Here is a 14,803-nt window from a genome sequence, read left to right on the forward strand (position 1 = left end):
CTCTGAGCAACTTTTTTTCTAAGCTAGCCGATGTAATATTAGTACTGAAGTGATTCTATAACATATACTAGGCCATACAAGGGAAGCCTATCATAATTAAGCAGGTGAGGCTGTGCTCCCTACGCGCGGAATCGTAGGCTGACAGCCAGGCTGTATGCAAATCGCTATCTATTGCTGCTCTCTTTGGCCTGCCCATTCACTCCACACCGTTTACCGTCTTTCATGTAGCCAACATTGGCGTTGGGTAGCAGGAACCCTAATATGTCAGCTTTCTTTCCCTAGCAGACGACTCTGCCCCATACTATTTGTGAAGTAAGAAAACCGGAAGTATCTACGGACAAAAGATATATTTGCCCACATATACATCCGCGACGCAGAGCTTACTATATTCGCATGCTTCTTTTTCGTGAAGTGGGTCCAGATTTAGATAATGCCAGGCCAGCCAGTAAGTATACATGTTCCTTCGCTTGATTTCAGATCTGACAACCTCAACGTAGTCAATTGCTAGCGATGCATGGGCTATTTGATTTGAATGTACTATCTGCATTGGCTACAGTGATTCTCGAGTTTGCCTTGACCAGGACACAGTGTAACTCTCGTTCGTGACCGCACTGCCAAGAGTCAAGACCTTAAGGCAGATCTATTGGGCCGGCACATTACAGCGGATTGCAACTTGATGATGCCGGCCCAATGCGTAATTTGCGCTAGGGTCTCAGCAGTGGGGCCGAGAAAAACAGTCTCAGTGTCTACCGGGCAAAGCAATATCAAGAATCACTCTATCTGACCGTGAGTGCTTTTGAACTTGGTGAAGCTAGATCCTAGCCCAGTCGTGTCGCCTTCAGGTACGCTGCAATATTGGGACGCTGCTCGAAGGCTTCTCTAAACTTGATCAGAGACTCTGGGAGAGACGACTGGAAGGACAGTATTAGCTTTGGATCATGTATAGCTGAACAGGGACATACCGGAAGTGTTCCCGTTCTCTCGTCGTTATCGATGGATTGGTAGACGGCAAAGTCGACATAGGTCACCGAGTTGCCCAGCAGGTAAGGGCCAGCCTGGTCCCTGTAGTACTGATCAAGAAGGTTATAGTACTCGGGGGCAACCTCATTCTTGTACTTTTCCGATTTTTCCGTCAGATTCGCCACCCATTGGAACTGTCTAGTAGTTAGCGAAGAACAGGGGACTCGAATGGGTAAGTCCTGACCCTCCAGTCGATATAAATATCCGACACCGCGTCAACCAAGAATTTCTCCGCATTAGTTTCGCCATCGTAGCGACCCAAGTCCCGGGCAAAGAAACGCAAGATGGGAATGTGCTGGCTGAGAATCAAGCCCTGGTACTCCAGTGCCGGCAATTTGCGTGTCCTAGTGATTCCCTGCTGCTGGAGCTTCTTACTGTTCTCGCCCCAGGTCTCGTCGTATGGATAGCGAACCTCTTTGATCTCAATTCCCGCGTCCATGAGGAATAGCTTCACTACTTCTCCGCGGCCCAGACGACCAAGGTCGAAATAGTGGTATACCGGCACAGTCATCGGGGCAGCCATCGTGACTAGCGAAATAATGAATGAAATGGAAGATAGAAAACGATTCCAGGATCAAGTTGGGGTCTAAAGCTGATCTACTTATTGTCCGCAAACGCAAAGCAGATGACATCATCAAAGTGGGGATGTCGAGGCGAGTCAAGCGAGTCAAGCGAGTCAAGCGATGCAAGCGATGCAAGCGACGCAAGCGAGCAGCGCGATCTAACCACCCCAACCTTCTATCATTGTTTTCAAGTCGCGACATCGTACAAAAGTGGGTCGGAAGTTCTACTGGTGACTCCATACGGATATGTGATTGCTTCAGATAAAGACTGGCGACATCTGCCGCTCACGGTCTACACCCATCGACTGCCGCCATGACGACCACAGCGCTACACGGATGGCATCCAGGCGAGATCTCCATGCAGCGGAAGCTGGGATATACAAACGCCGTGAAAGATGCCTGGCCGACGATCCGCAACATCATGCCCGAGCAGCACCGTGTCTTCCATACTTCCAAGCTGCCCTTCATCCCCATAACAACCGTGGACGAAGACGGGCGGCCGTGGGCAGCGATTGTCGCGGGGCCAACGGGGGAGCCTGGCTTTGTACATAGCCCAGACTCGCAAAATCTCTCCATTCATGCTCATCTGTGGGATGGAGACCCACTACTTGACACAGTCAATGCGTGGGTTGATCCCAGCTCTGCCCTGTCCACAATTGCCCAGAGATCCTTGGCTGCCGGTCTGGGAATCGAGTTCTCCACCCGACGGCGCAACAAGTTCGCTGGGACTATTCAAAGAGTGGAGTGCCAGTCCAGCGTGGACTACAAGCTACACTTGAGAGTCACCCAAACAACAGGGTATGCACTGGAAGATCACCCAGGAAACTAGGAAGCGAATGCTAATGATGCTCAGCAACTGTCCCAAGTACATCAACGTTCGAAAGCTCATCCCTCATCCGAATACGCTTCCTAAGGTTGAACATCGATACAGGCATTGGGAACCGCAGGGCCGACTTCCAGAAGAAGTAGTGGCGTTTATCCGCCAGGCTGATACGGTCTTTGTTGGGTCCATCTACAAATCATCGCCGTCGGATCTGCACAAGTTCCCTCCGCACGTGGGTATGAATGCTCGCAGCGGCTTACCGGGTTTTATCCGAGTGAGTCCGTCCGATGGCCGCACGGTCGTGGTGCCAGACTATTCAGGAAATCGATTTATGTCCACTTTGGGCAACATCGAGACTAGTGGGGTGGTGGGATTGACGATCGTGTCCTTTACGAAGGGCGACATTCTCTATTTGACGGGTACCGCTAAAAACCTTGTAGGTCCACTTGCACTTGAAATCATGACAAGACATGCCGCCATCACAACTGTGAATGTTACCGGGTTCGTTTTCGTCCGAGATGCTCTCCCAGTTCGACAGCAAGATGGTACCCCCGTTGAACGCAGTCCATACAGTCCGAAGATCAAATACCTTGTGGAAGAGACGGGTGCTAAGGGCCTGGACAGTAAAGAGCACAAAGCAAAGCTTCGAGAGGTAGTCCAGGTTTCTTCTGACCTTGCAGTATTCAAGTTTCAAGTCATTTCCAAACCTGGCGCTGGGGATCTGAGAATCCGCCCCGGTCAAGCCATTGTGCTTGATTTTATGAACTGGATAGGACCGCCTCAGTATCAACACATGAAAGACACTGCCCCGAGCTCAATCAATGATGATCGCGTCCGGACATGGACGGTTTCTAGTGCTCATGAAGAGCGGAACGCAACATGGTTCGAATTAATCATGCGAGAAATGAAAGGAGGTGCGGTGACCGGTGCTCTTTTTGATCGTTTGAGAAAATACCGGTCCACCCGGCTAGGTCAGCGTATCGTTTTTGACCCTCCCGTTGTCGCCGACATCGTTGGCGTCACGGGTGATTTTTTCATGGATAACGACAAGCTCGACGCGCTGTGGGTCGCGGGTGGTATTGGAATCACTCCATTCCTTGCTATGCTGAGGGCACTGGCAGAGCGTGGATCCGCGGCTGAAGGCGACGTTATGCTGGTCCTTGCAACAAGAGAACCAAGCATCATGCTCTACATGATGCGGCCCTCTCTCGAGAGGATAGCATCGACCGTTCGGATCAACATCACCATATTTACCCACGATTCAGAGTTCGATTACGGTAATCTCAAGTCAAATCAGAACATTTGCGTTCATAGAGACCGTGTCGTCCCAGACTTTTGGAGGGATATTCCTCGCGGCAAAGACGTATTTATCTGCGGGCCTAGTGCTTTCGGGGACTCGGTGGCTGATGGGCTGCGAGCTGTCGGTTTCTCGCCAAGTCAAATTCATCGAGAAGGTTTTTATTGATGAACAATATTCATGATGCCAATCATAGTGTAATTATAACGTAGCGTATCTTCAGCAATCCAAAATCCAAGCTTACCACTTACTACCAGCCACCTTATCACGGTCGACTAAAAGACGACTTCCATTGATGTGATCATGAAGCGTCTGTGTAAGATCAAACTCGGAGAATGTCAACCATTGTGCCCACTCCTTCACTAGAGGCCGATCCATGACCCATTCGCTGAAGGGAACATCCGTCCCATCACAGGTAGTTACGACAGGTCTACCACCATTGGCAGAACTTGCCCAACTGGCGATACACAAGGGGATATGAGATTCCTGTGAATCTATTTGCTCACCAGGACGGATTTGAGCGTAGTATGTGACGTAGCCCCGCCCGTTTAAACCAGGGAAAATAACAGAAATGACACGCTGATGTGGCGGGGTGAAGTATTCCACATCAGGTCGTCTCGGCTCCCGGCGCACGCGTTTCTCGAGAGTAGACAGGACCTCGAGGCTCGTAGCAAAGGCCTTACTATTACACACCCCTTCTCGGCCGCTGCGGTCCAATTCAAATAATATCCACCGGAGCCAGGTTGGCCTCGGACAGGACTGCCCAGCTAGAAAGAGTATCGGTGAGAGCCCTACTCGCAGGGCCTCGCATCCGAATGGGAGATCATCGGAAGAGGGTCGTGGGCTATCCAGGGCTGTCGTGACAAATCGCAACAGCTGATAAGTGAAATGATAGGTTTCAAGCTCGAGATCACTCTCGCCCCCATTGTAAATGCTTAGTGCCCACGAGAGCCTCGTTCGGTAAAAGACATAGAGCACGAGGATGAGGCAAAAGTCCCTAGGCAGGTTTGCATGCGGCGGTGGGGGGATTGAAATATTTGCTAAAGTTGCAAGGTCAAAGTTAATGGGCTCCGAGAGCGCCTCATCAACACCAAGCTTGTGGAACAGGATTCCAATAGTATTCTTCCACTCCTTGAGTTGCTTGATAAAGCCAATGATTCTCTCTTCTGGCATCAATCTCCGATGAGCGGCAACCGGACACCAAATCAATGCTTTGATGTCGCTGTCCATGGAACCGATATCGAGAAGCTGTTGTAGCAGATGTTTTGGGGAGAAATCTAGATATTCTTGCAATGACGCCGACGCATCGCTAGGAATTATGCTTGGTCTATATAGCGGTGATATCATTCGTATCACCTTGAGATCCGGCAAGGTCACACGGCGGATAATATCCAGGTCGTGGAGACACAACTCAATAGGCGTCTTGAACTGCTCTGTTTCCGGGGTGCTGCTCGAGCACATTGCTCGAAAGTAGTGGTTGGCCATGTGAATGTGACGAATTGTCGCCGGGACGTTTCCATCAAAGCTCTAGCATTCCATCAGCTGCTGGTGTTAATCCTCTATGATGGGCCTCACCTCGGTATATGCAAAGAGGATCAGCACCGCTAAGAGAAGAGCCATCGAGATTTGTGTACAGGCCAAACTATCCGACACGCCTTTTAAAGCATTTGAATACATCTGGACGGCAATGACTTTGGTGTCAAAACCATGATCGCGGTCGCTCTCGGTCTGTTGAGACAGCAGTAAAGTGGCTCTGTGCATGCATCCGAGTGCAACGACAGCATCAAAGACATACTCAATCCCCCACGCCTCTTGGCAAACGTAGTCTCGCCAGAAGGAGAGGCTCGCCGGTGGAAATAATATTGGCATAGTCCTGAACAAGAACTGGTGGAAAGCTAATACATCACGCGCTCGGGCATGCGGCAGCTGTAATGAGGTGGGGTTATTTGGCAAAGCTATCAGCGGCAGACCGTCCAGCCGGACCTGGGGGCGTATCGTGGCGTCCCTTGGATGGCCCGGGTCTGACACCGAGGCGGTTGTAGTGGTGGAGGTCGAACGTCGCATTGATCGCTGAACAGCCAAGCTCCGTTTCTCAGGATATCCAGCGCATTCTACATTAGCGAATTCGCAACGCTCGCACATCGGTTTTCGCTCATCACATTTGACCCGCCGCGCCCGACATGTCAGGCAGCCTGTCCGGGATCGGCGTTTGATGCCATTCATGGCGAGTATCAGAGGGAAGCAAAACGCATTGCTGCCTTTATCTTCTGGGGTGTAAGCCTCGTGTACATTTCTCGAAACAGTTTCGAGCGTACGAGCCATGCCGAAGCAACAACGTGATCGCGGGATTACTCAGCCACAAGCCACCTCACGCGTTTTCTCACTCTTACTCCAGTGCTCTCAGTCTGTGAACTTTGATAATTATGCAACCTAACTCCAGAGTCTCCACGGACTTTATATGGCCAACTGATTCTGTACATTCCTAACGAGAGTCAAGGACAGTCATAGGTAAGGATTATTACTTTTCATTATACTCTAGGTCGCATTTCCAGGGTCAACATTCTCCCCTTCCCGCATTAGGTCCGCTTAAAGGAGCTGTCTCCGATGGCCTGTGCATCATACCCCGAACCCTCTGTCATTTCATCTGGAATGGACTATAAGACCGACTGTAAGCGGATTCAACCAAAAACACCTATGTATCGTCTTAACAAGCGCCCCAATCTTCGTCGTCAGTAACTAAACATTAGCCACCGTGAGTCGAATCACCTGAGGAATGTCTAAGGCTATCGGCTCACTCGGTACTGGCGTATTCTAGTCGTTAAACGTAACCGGTGTCCCGCAGACAACCAAAGCTTCGGGGAGCTGTGCGGGATACACTTCATGCCCATGGGTAAAAGAAGCGCATAGTCAAGATATCAGAGGAACACAGCGTTTTCCTGGGAACCCTTGCTTTTTCTGCAAGGAGCTTTTTTACCGCTTCCGCAGAACGTAGACTACTATTCCCCGTCCAAGCCGTGAAATCCGATGTGGGTTCTAGCCTCAACCCGAGTTTTATGACTTGAAGATCCGATTTCTGTCAGCACAACAGGAATCGGAATATTCTAGCCATCTGGCACTGTCCCGACATTGCCGTACATCCAATTCGAGAAGTCTCGGGAGAGCAGTGGGGGGCTTAACGGATCGATTGGACATCGGGTGAGGAATCCGAGATAGGCTCGGGGAACGGCTGCTGGCTATCAACTAGCGCGGGATATTGACCTCTACTGTTGTACGGTTCAATCAGGATGCCTAGTGCTTTATTGAGCGACTTCGGGATACCCTTGCGAATTATGTATTATAAGAAACGAACAGGGCAACGAGCAGTTCGTGCTTTAATTCCCCAGCATTCTTAATATTACTTGTTGTTGCATGCGCCTGCAATCTTCGAGGATCTTTGATATCTATACCCCTAATCCATTACGGTATCCACTTTCTATTCAACCAATAGCCTCTGAGAACTTGAAACGAAACCATGCAAGCGAGTGAACTGCACGCAGTGTCCCTTGCCTTGCGCACTGCTCGCAACAATCAGACACCAATTGAACCCCCTACCAAAACATGGCCCGCACTTGATGCCGAGTGGTTTCGAAGTTCAGCGAATCACCGCGGAGAAATCGATTTAGAACGGGGATCGATTGGTTGGATATAAACTAGGAAACATCGCCAAGGTGATGCAGGATGCGTTCGGACTTGATCATCCAGACTACGGGTTCCTGCTGGCCAGCACATCTGTCTATGAGGGGACAACTCTCAACCTGAAGCAGTATATTAAACCGTTCGTGGAGTTGGAACCAGCCTTCATTCTGCGTGGGCCTCTGCGCGGGCCTAATTGCACCGTCGCCGACGTTATAAATGCCGTTGACTATGCGATTCCCGCTATCGAAATTATTGATTCCCGTGTAAAGAACTGGGCAATCGACCTCCCAGATACCTTGGCTGATAACGGTTCAACCGGCTCTGTGATTCTGGGTGGTACGCCACGGAGGCTGACCGACCTAACCTTGCGCGACACCCGGGGCACATTGCGCTTTAATGATCGGGAGGTTATGTCGGGCAACACCGCGAACATCCTGGGAAACCCTCTTTCTGCTACGGCGTGGTTGTTTAACCGCCTGGCTGCATATGATATCGAGTTCAAGCCAGGCCAAGTTATTTTCCCTGGCAGTTGCTTACAGGCTGTCCCGATGGAGGAGGCGGGTCATTGGACATGCACGTTTGAGGGCTGGGGGACCGTCGAATTTGACGTGGTATAACTTTCATAAATGCCTATTTTTTAATAAGAAATGGAGCTGGCCCGCCAGGCTGGGTTTTCGATATATTCAATAGATTACAAAAACATTAGCATTGCTTTTAGTACCAAAGAAGAAAGCCAATCAACACAGCACGTATTAGCGCGTAGAAAGTAGAACGAATAGCTAAGATATACGCTATGCAAGCTCGTATTCTTGTCCTTTCACATTTTGGAGTTTCATACCAGATCAATGAGATGGACTTTGCTGTAGAAAAGTGGATATAACAATATTACCCTGAAGATACATGGCTTCTATACTAACACCGATGAGAAAGCTCACCAGGCTAACATGCCTTGAAGCAGAACAGTAGTACCCCACAGTATCTACTATGGTACCTGAATTATACGCCGTACTCAGCTTTATTTATTCTTATGCATAGCTGATCGCGGGAATAACCTTGAGCTTAGAGGCACAAACTTTACAACTGGGACTACCGCAGCAGCTGTGCGCTGGGAAATTGTTAGTGAGTTTACTATACTGTCGTTCTGTTGGCCTTTCATGGGAGGCACTTGAGTAGATTTAACGCGAGCATGAATAACACCTAAGGGTCTATCACTTTCGTCGGAAGAATAATAGGATTACTCGGGCTTTCAAAGGTACTAAGTAATCATAGTCGTTGTACCGCAGGGGGAGTGTCTATTGGCTGATGCTGAGATTTCTCGGGATCATTATTCTCTTGCGGGCCGCAGAGGGTAACAGAAAATGTGAAACCACCCAGATAGTCTCCGAAAATGCCCTTATTACGGGTGGTGAGAAAAGAGTTCTATAAGACGAAAGTGCTATTCCCACTAAAAACTGCCGAGCCTTCTCATACAGGAGGCTATTATACTGGCATATTTTTACTTTGTATCTACGGGTATACATAGCGAGAACAGCAATGATTTGCATGGACATTCTCCACAATAGAGCTGTACGACCTTCTGAAAATGTTGAGTATAGCATATCTCCTTGAAGGTGTTATAATACAGCAATTCTAGGAGTCAGCTGATATTATAACCAAAAACACCAGCATTACCCGGCACGATCCGTAGAAAGTCTTTTAGGCTTGATTTACATAAATTCTGGGTGATCACTTAGCGATAGGGTAAAGAGACCCGAGAGGTGTTTAGTTGTCTCCACATAGACGGATTCCAGTACCCTATGGGGCATAGGGGGATAAGTTCTAACACGGTACTTTTCCGAGTCTACATCCCACTTACCTGTCCTGGTATGTGGATCCCCGACGGCATCCTCTTGCGTGTATGGTTTTTGACTCCCCGCATCTGACTTTTGCTCAAGCTCCACGCCAGCTGACGACCCAAGGAACCAATTTTAATGCCATTGGCTCATGAAATGCGATGACGGGGGGGGCAGGAAAAGGGAGGCAAAACATGGGGAAAGGGGAAAGCAAAAAAATAAAGGATGGGGGCAGAGGAGGAGGGGCAAGCGATTCCAGAAACAAGCAAATAACAAGCAAAATTAAGGATAACCATAAATGGTACCCCGAATGCAGCACCCTAAGTATGGTAACTGTAACCTCATAGCCCATAAGATCTTCAGGCGCTCTTTCTGTGTATAGGAAGAATAACTGCAACGCAAACGCTGTGTGGAAAAACGCACTTGTTTGCTTGGGGTTAGGGCTGAAGAGACTTACTCGTCCAAGCCATCCTGATGAGTCTCCACAAGAAGATACACTGGGCGGTTCCAGCCGTTTGGGGCAGCCAATGAGGAAGGAGATGAGACTAGGCTCTAATTATGCGGGGGACATGCGTACGAGGTCAATGCGAACGCGCCTCCCCTCGCTGTTATCAACTCATATCCGATCCCTGTGGCGATCTCCCACTTCAAACATCACCGCGATAGGCATCTTAGTTCTCGGTTCGCTATGGCGACGCAGGTCTCAATCGAACCCCGCAAGCTAAGGCGAACAGCAAACGCGTAAATAACTTTTCTCTGCGTCGCCTTGTCTTTAACCTAACTAACGGTACTTGGCATATGCAGATGTGTTGCTTGCCGTCAGAGCAAAATTAAGTGCTCTGGCAAAGAACCGTGCGCCAACTGCCAACGGCGTGCTATCAAATGCCGATTTGTGGAAGGAAGCAACAAGATCACAGTGACGGAAAGGTTCGTCGATAAAAACTTTCAAACTTATCTTGCGCATCAGCAAAATAACCACGCTCACTTGGTCCCAGTTATCTACAGCGACTGCGACGCCAGGCGAAAGAACAACAGAGCCCAACCGCGACCAAACGTTCTTCTGACACAGCTTTTGGGCCGGTACTCGACGCCGAAAATGTGCCTGAAGGTGGGCTTTGCTAATAACCTTTGCGTTCACTTTCTGGGGCTAAAGGGGCATAGAGCCGGTGTTCCCTCAACAGGAGGAACCACCTTTACCCCCGAAGACGATTGACCATGCGCGCAGCATTTGGACCAGCCCGTTTACTTTACCCTCTAGAACCATCAAGAATACGTATAAGAACAAACGGAACTGGAGTAGGTCTCCGAATTCCCGTCATGAATATGTCAGCAAAGAGGTATAGCCACTAATGAGCGTACGTACAGTTTGGCTAGCCCCTACATCAATGTGGTCGTTCACCGCGCGGCTTAGTGTGATGTTGACTGAGAAACTACAACTGGAATCTCCTTATATGACCCCAAGCCAGCTTGACAAAGATATATACCCGCTACAGTGGAAGCAGGCGATCGCCGAGGGCCCTCCTGATATCAGTGGCTTGCCCTCAATCGATCACGCACTTTATCTATTTAACACAGTTAAGTTTCACCTTGGAGTGAAATATCGCTTCTTTGATGAAGATACTTTCGTAGCACATATACACGAGTTCTATCACGGAAATGCCGCCGAGAAGGCAAATGAATCTCGCCTTTGGTTCGTCCAGTTCTTACTTGTTCTGGCATTTGGAAATGCCTTTCTCCTGCAATCCAGGAATGTAAAAGACCCGCCCGGCTCTAAGTTCTTTGTACGAGCGATGGCGCTAATGCCAGACCACGCATCTCTCTGGAAGGACAGTTTGTTGGCAAGTGAGACATTGGCGTTAGCTGGACTCTACTTATATTCTATTGATCATCGAGAATCAGCGCACGTATATGTGAGTAATGCCCTCCAGTACAATCTAACGGCCCTCCTCCAACTGTGCGTTATTGACCATCGATTTCTGCACAGGTCGGCCAAGCGATACGAATAGCTCAATTAGAAGGCTTGCATACCGAACTTCCCGAAGAAGAACTGGGCATATCGACGGTCACTCGGTGTCGCAACCTCTGGTGGACCTTATATATCATGGATCGCCATCTCTCCTCATCACTAGGGCTACCGATGACGACGCAGGATAGTGACATTACTACTCTGATTGACCCACCCAGCACATGTTCGGAACGAGATGTTACTCTAAGTCTGCAGGTCAGGCTATCACATCTGTTATCTTCTATATTGACCTGTAGGTCCACCTAGACTTTCATGAAATTTATTCAGGCAGTGCGCTAATTGCATCGTGTTGTAGCCATTTACAAGAACGAGAAAACACAACTGGGGACCTTCTTGGAGACGACCAGATCTATCTTGCACACAATGGCTGGTCACGCGCAAGAAATCGAAAGCATCATTCACATGAAGGTTCCGAGTTCGGTAGATACAATGCCCAAAGGGACACGGCATATCACCTTGCTCTACCATCAGGTCAGTCCATAAGATCCAAGCCATTTTATTGCCTATTATTCGCTTCTCGTACAACCTTCTTGGCTGACTAGACTATCCTGCAAAGTGTGTTATCGTTGCAACACGACCTCTCCTCCTTTCTGTTCTCAAAGAAAGACTAGACAAACTGGACCAGGGAGAGGAAGACTGGCAAAACTTTTTGGCTCCTACAAAGACTCTAATTTCAACGGGAATCAAATCAGCTGCCAAAACGCTCCAAATTCTTACGGATGAAGACAGTCTCCTCGGTACAATTCCTCTCCTCGCTTTCACCTATGGTGGATTAAACTAACCATAATATAGAGGTATTCCTTCCATTCGATCTGGAATTCACCTATGCAGCCGCTATCCATCTCGCAATGGCAAGCACACTTTTTCCGCACGCTGCTGAAGGCCAAACATACAGTGAGGAGGTACATGCCATTCTTGATGAGATGATATACAAGGGCAACAAGTTGGCCGCCGTTCGGAAACGCGAGCTCGCACATCTAGAATCACTGTTTAAAGAACTAGCGACACAGATCGAGCGACGTGGACTGCAGACTTTAACATTATCCAGTTCGCCAGAGACCGAGCAACCCAGGCCCTATGACGGGGAATACCAAGGAGGCGCATCAACGGTACAGTCTGAGCCAATCGACCTGTCTCTGGTTGGAGACCCGAGCGCCTCGCCTGATGTTCTTCATCACCCAGCCAGTGACATAGAGTTCCTTGACAATATTGGGATATCGTCATATGAGTTCTTCACAATCGTCAACCAGATTGGCAACACGGACAACTATAGTCTACTGGATCCGGCGCAAGCTTGGTGACTTAGTGACAATGGAAGCCTATACCCAGCAAGGCGTGGGTTAAGAACAGGATCGACATACCACACTACTGTCGAATTGCCGCCGTTTGATGCCATTTAAGTTGCATTCATTGATCTTTAAACCCCAAATTATAGGAGAATTCTCGGAAATATGGGTTCCGCTTCCGATAACGATGAAGTTAATGGACTTTAGATCATAAATAAAGGTTATCGTGAACGTCTACGTGTTCCAGGCGCCATAATCCATAAAAACTGTTAAATCGGCAACCTAAGATCCCTCCCTTCCTACACCCTTTTCTACCGGCCTCCAGCTTATCCAAGTTCCTCTTCCGGGAATAGGCCCTCGCCTACTTAGGGCTCTGTCTACTTCCATCCGCTCCAGGCTATGATGCACCATTAAAGTCGCGTTGGTCAGACACAATTAAATTGATCCAAAGCAACTCTGTCCCAATACCATGCCATTAAAATATACGTCTAGCTAACTAGTCTATGGCTTTAAACCGCCGGACCGCCCCCGATAAGCTCACGCTTGTTTCGGGATCTATTCGCATTAAACCATACAGAGTAGTTTTCCCTTATTTGAGATGCGAGCTCAGATAGAAGCTTCCCATAAGTCCCAGCATCATTCAGCCGACGCGCTTTAAATGGAAGTTCAAGGGTCGAAGTCTCTTCCCGAATTTCAGGGGCGCGCCACGCATGAGTAATCCCTCCAATGCCGCTAAAATCGATCAATATGGAGTTCACTCTGCATCACGCACAATATTCGACACCTTTATATCCATATGGGTCCACCCTGCTTCATGGAAATGGCTCAAGGCAGAGCCAATTTGGATAGGCCATTGTCTCCAAGGATACATCCCAGTACGATGCTCAGCAAAAGCTTGTTGCAGAGAGCCACCACTATGCACTTCGAGTAAGATACCAATCACAACCGGTGGAACATTACGAGTTTTAAAAGTCTTGTAAGGATTATCAGATGCCGCAGCACCAGCGGTATGGACAATATTCGGCACATTGTAAAAGCATGCGAGGCTTTCTAGCTCTTTACGTATGACATCCGTGTCACGGGGCCAGTAGAGAGGCCGGTTCACCACTTTCAGTATGTAAAGTCTCTGGTTGTGGGAGATGTGGAATATCCCATCCTCCGTTATTTCCGAGGCATCGATTTGGTGAAAAGGAAGTTCGTTGCATAAGGGATGGATGACTCTTTCTGGGTTTTCGCGGATGCAGTACCTCAAATTACCAGCAAGGTTCGCGTTTCTGTTGCTAGCACCCTCGGCGCTGTTATTCATATCTAAAGTCCCCGATATCCCTGGTACTTGTTCCAGTAGTATTTCTGTCACGGTGTTGTCCAGAAGGGGGAGTGACTTGAAGTTTATCATTCCACAAAGTCCTGAAATTCTCTGCGTCTTTCGCGCTTTGGAATCTTTTGTTAGCTTTTGGTACCATTGACGTTAGTATCAGAAACTGAACCTATGAGTGTCACATTGATCCACCATCCCTTATGATCATCATGGTAGATCAATGTTTGCGAGCGACTGCTAGGTTCAGGCTTTTTTTCGGCAAGAGAATTCTCATCTTCCATATATGACTCAACTCAAGTGAATGTGTAGAGCCGATGAGAGCTGTACGTGGATCTTGCATTTTACTTCTCTTAGATATACATAGCTAGCATACAAAGTCAAGGATATAGAGGCGCTTCAGGTATGAAAGGGATGAGTAGTGGTGCCGCTTCAATGGGATAAAATGGCTGGGGGATTACGTAAGTTAACCGTTCAGCCACGCCGGCCTTGGCAACGTGTACAAATGCTGTCGGCCTTCGTCCGTTCTGGCGATCAGCTTCAGCTCAAACGATAACTATAATACCAATTTTTGACAATTAGGGATCTAGATATACTTAGTCACATTATCTAGGTAGGTACAAGAAATCGTGGTTGTCTACATCAGAGGGGCTTGGGTCAACATTTGTTTTTATAAACAGTATGAGAAAGATATATACTTTCTACAACCTAAAGAACTGAGGAACAATCATCGATAACGACTTGAATCTAGAGAACGAAACAGAACATCAAACTTGACAACGAAAGAGTGAACCACAAGTATACTCTACTGAACAGTGCATTTTATACTTAAACTGAGGGCAGAGAGCCTAATTTCGCCATTTCAAGATGAAATTTCTCATCTTGCCAGTGATACGAGGGTTACATCGCCTCAGCTGACACATTTACCGCATCGGGTGTAGTGCTCTGTTTATCTCGCGTCGACAC

The 14,803-nt window shown here is 48.5% G+C and overlaps 6 protein-coding genes across 6 annotated transcripts; 3 read left to right on the top strand and 3 right to left on the bottom strand.

The window, feature by feature from the left end:
* Positions 1 to 818: 818 nt before the first annotated feature.
* F9C07_10202 (putative glutathione S-transferase) lies at positions 819 to 1,543 on the bottom strand (the record flags this gene model as incomplete). Its single annotated transcript, XM_041292488.1, has 3 exons — positions 819 to 911; positions 963 to 1,154; positions 1,205 to 1,543. The coding sequence occupies 3 exons, from the start codon at positions 1,541 to 1,543 to the stop codon at positions 819 to 821; spliced, it is 624 nt and encodes a 207-aa protein (XP_041146935.1).
* A 353-nt stretch (positions 1,544 to 1,896) lies between these two features.
* On the top strand, positions 1,897 to 3,871 carry F9C07_10201 (putative oxidoreductase; the record flags this gene model as incomplete). The annotated part of the gene is made up of 2 exons (XM_041292495.1): positions 1,897 to 2,381; positions 2,437 to 3,871. The coding sequence occupies 2 exons, from the start codon at positions 1,897 to 1,899 to the stop codon at positions 3,869 to 3,871; spliced, it is 1,920 nt and encodes a 639-aa protein (XP_041146936.1).
* Positions 3,872 to 3,943: 72 nt separating this feature from the next.
* Positions 3,944 to 5,572, bottom strand: F9C07_2068905 (uncharacterized protein; the record flags this gene model as incomplete). Its single annotated transcript, XM_041286156.2, has 2 exons — positions 3,944 to 5,230; positions 5,279 to 5,572. The coding sequence occupies 2 exons, from the start codon at positions 5,570 to 5,572 to the stop codon at positions 3,944 to 3,946; spliced, it is 1,581 nt and encodes a 526-aa protein (XP_041146937.2).
* Positions 5,573 to 7,413: 1,841 nt separating this feature from the next.
* On the top strand, positions 7,414 to 7,995 carry F9C07_10198 (putative 2-oxo-hepta-3-ene-1,7-dioic acid hydratase; the record flags this gene model as incomplete). Its single annotated transcript, XM_041292496.2, has 1 exon — positions 7,414 to 7,995. The coding sequence occupies one exon, from the start codon at positions 7,414 to 7,416 to the stop codon at positions 7,993 to 7,995; it is 582 nt and encodes a 193-aa protein (XP_041146938.2).
* Positions 7,996 to 9,504: 1,509 nt separating this feature from the next.
* Positions 9,505 to 12,907, top strand: F9C07_1602624 (Zn(II)2Cys6 transcription factor). Its single transcript, XM_071508243.1, has 9 exons — positions 9,505 to 9,951; positions 10,015 to 10,137; positions 10,206 to 10,318; positions 10,372 to 10,506; positions 10,576 to 11,120; positions 11,195 to 11,468; positions 11,532 to 11,707; positions 11,793 to 11,973; positions 12,029 to 12,907. The coding sequence occupies exons 1-9, from the start codon at positions 9,899 to 9,901 to the stop codon at positions 12,535 to 12,537; spliced, it is 2,109 nt and encodes a 702-aa protein (XP_071366744.1). The 5' UTR covers positions 9,505 to 9,898; the 3' UTR covers positions 12,538 to 12,907.
* On the bottom strand, positions 12,907 to 14,594 carry F9C07_1602957 (uncharacterized protein). Its single transcript, XM_041286161.2, has 2 exons — positions 14,010 to 14,594; positions 12,907 to 13,953 (listed from the first exon to the last, which is right to left on the bottom strand). Exons 1-2 carry the CDS (start codon positions 14,119 to 14,121, stop codon positions 13,277 to 13,279), a joined length of 789 nt encoding a protein of 262 aa, XP_041146940.2. The 5' UTR covers positions 14,122 to 14,594; the 3' UTR covers positions 12,907 to 13,276.
* Positions 14,595 to 14,803: the final 209 nt, after the last annotated feature.

This window comes from Aspergillus flavus, chromosome 4 (genome assembly GCF_009017415.1).
Source record: "Aspergillus flavus chromosome 4, complete sequence".
NCBI lineage: Eukaryota > Fungi > Ascomycota > Eurotiomycetes > Eurotiales > Aspergillaceae > Aspergillus > Aspergillus flavus.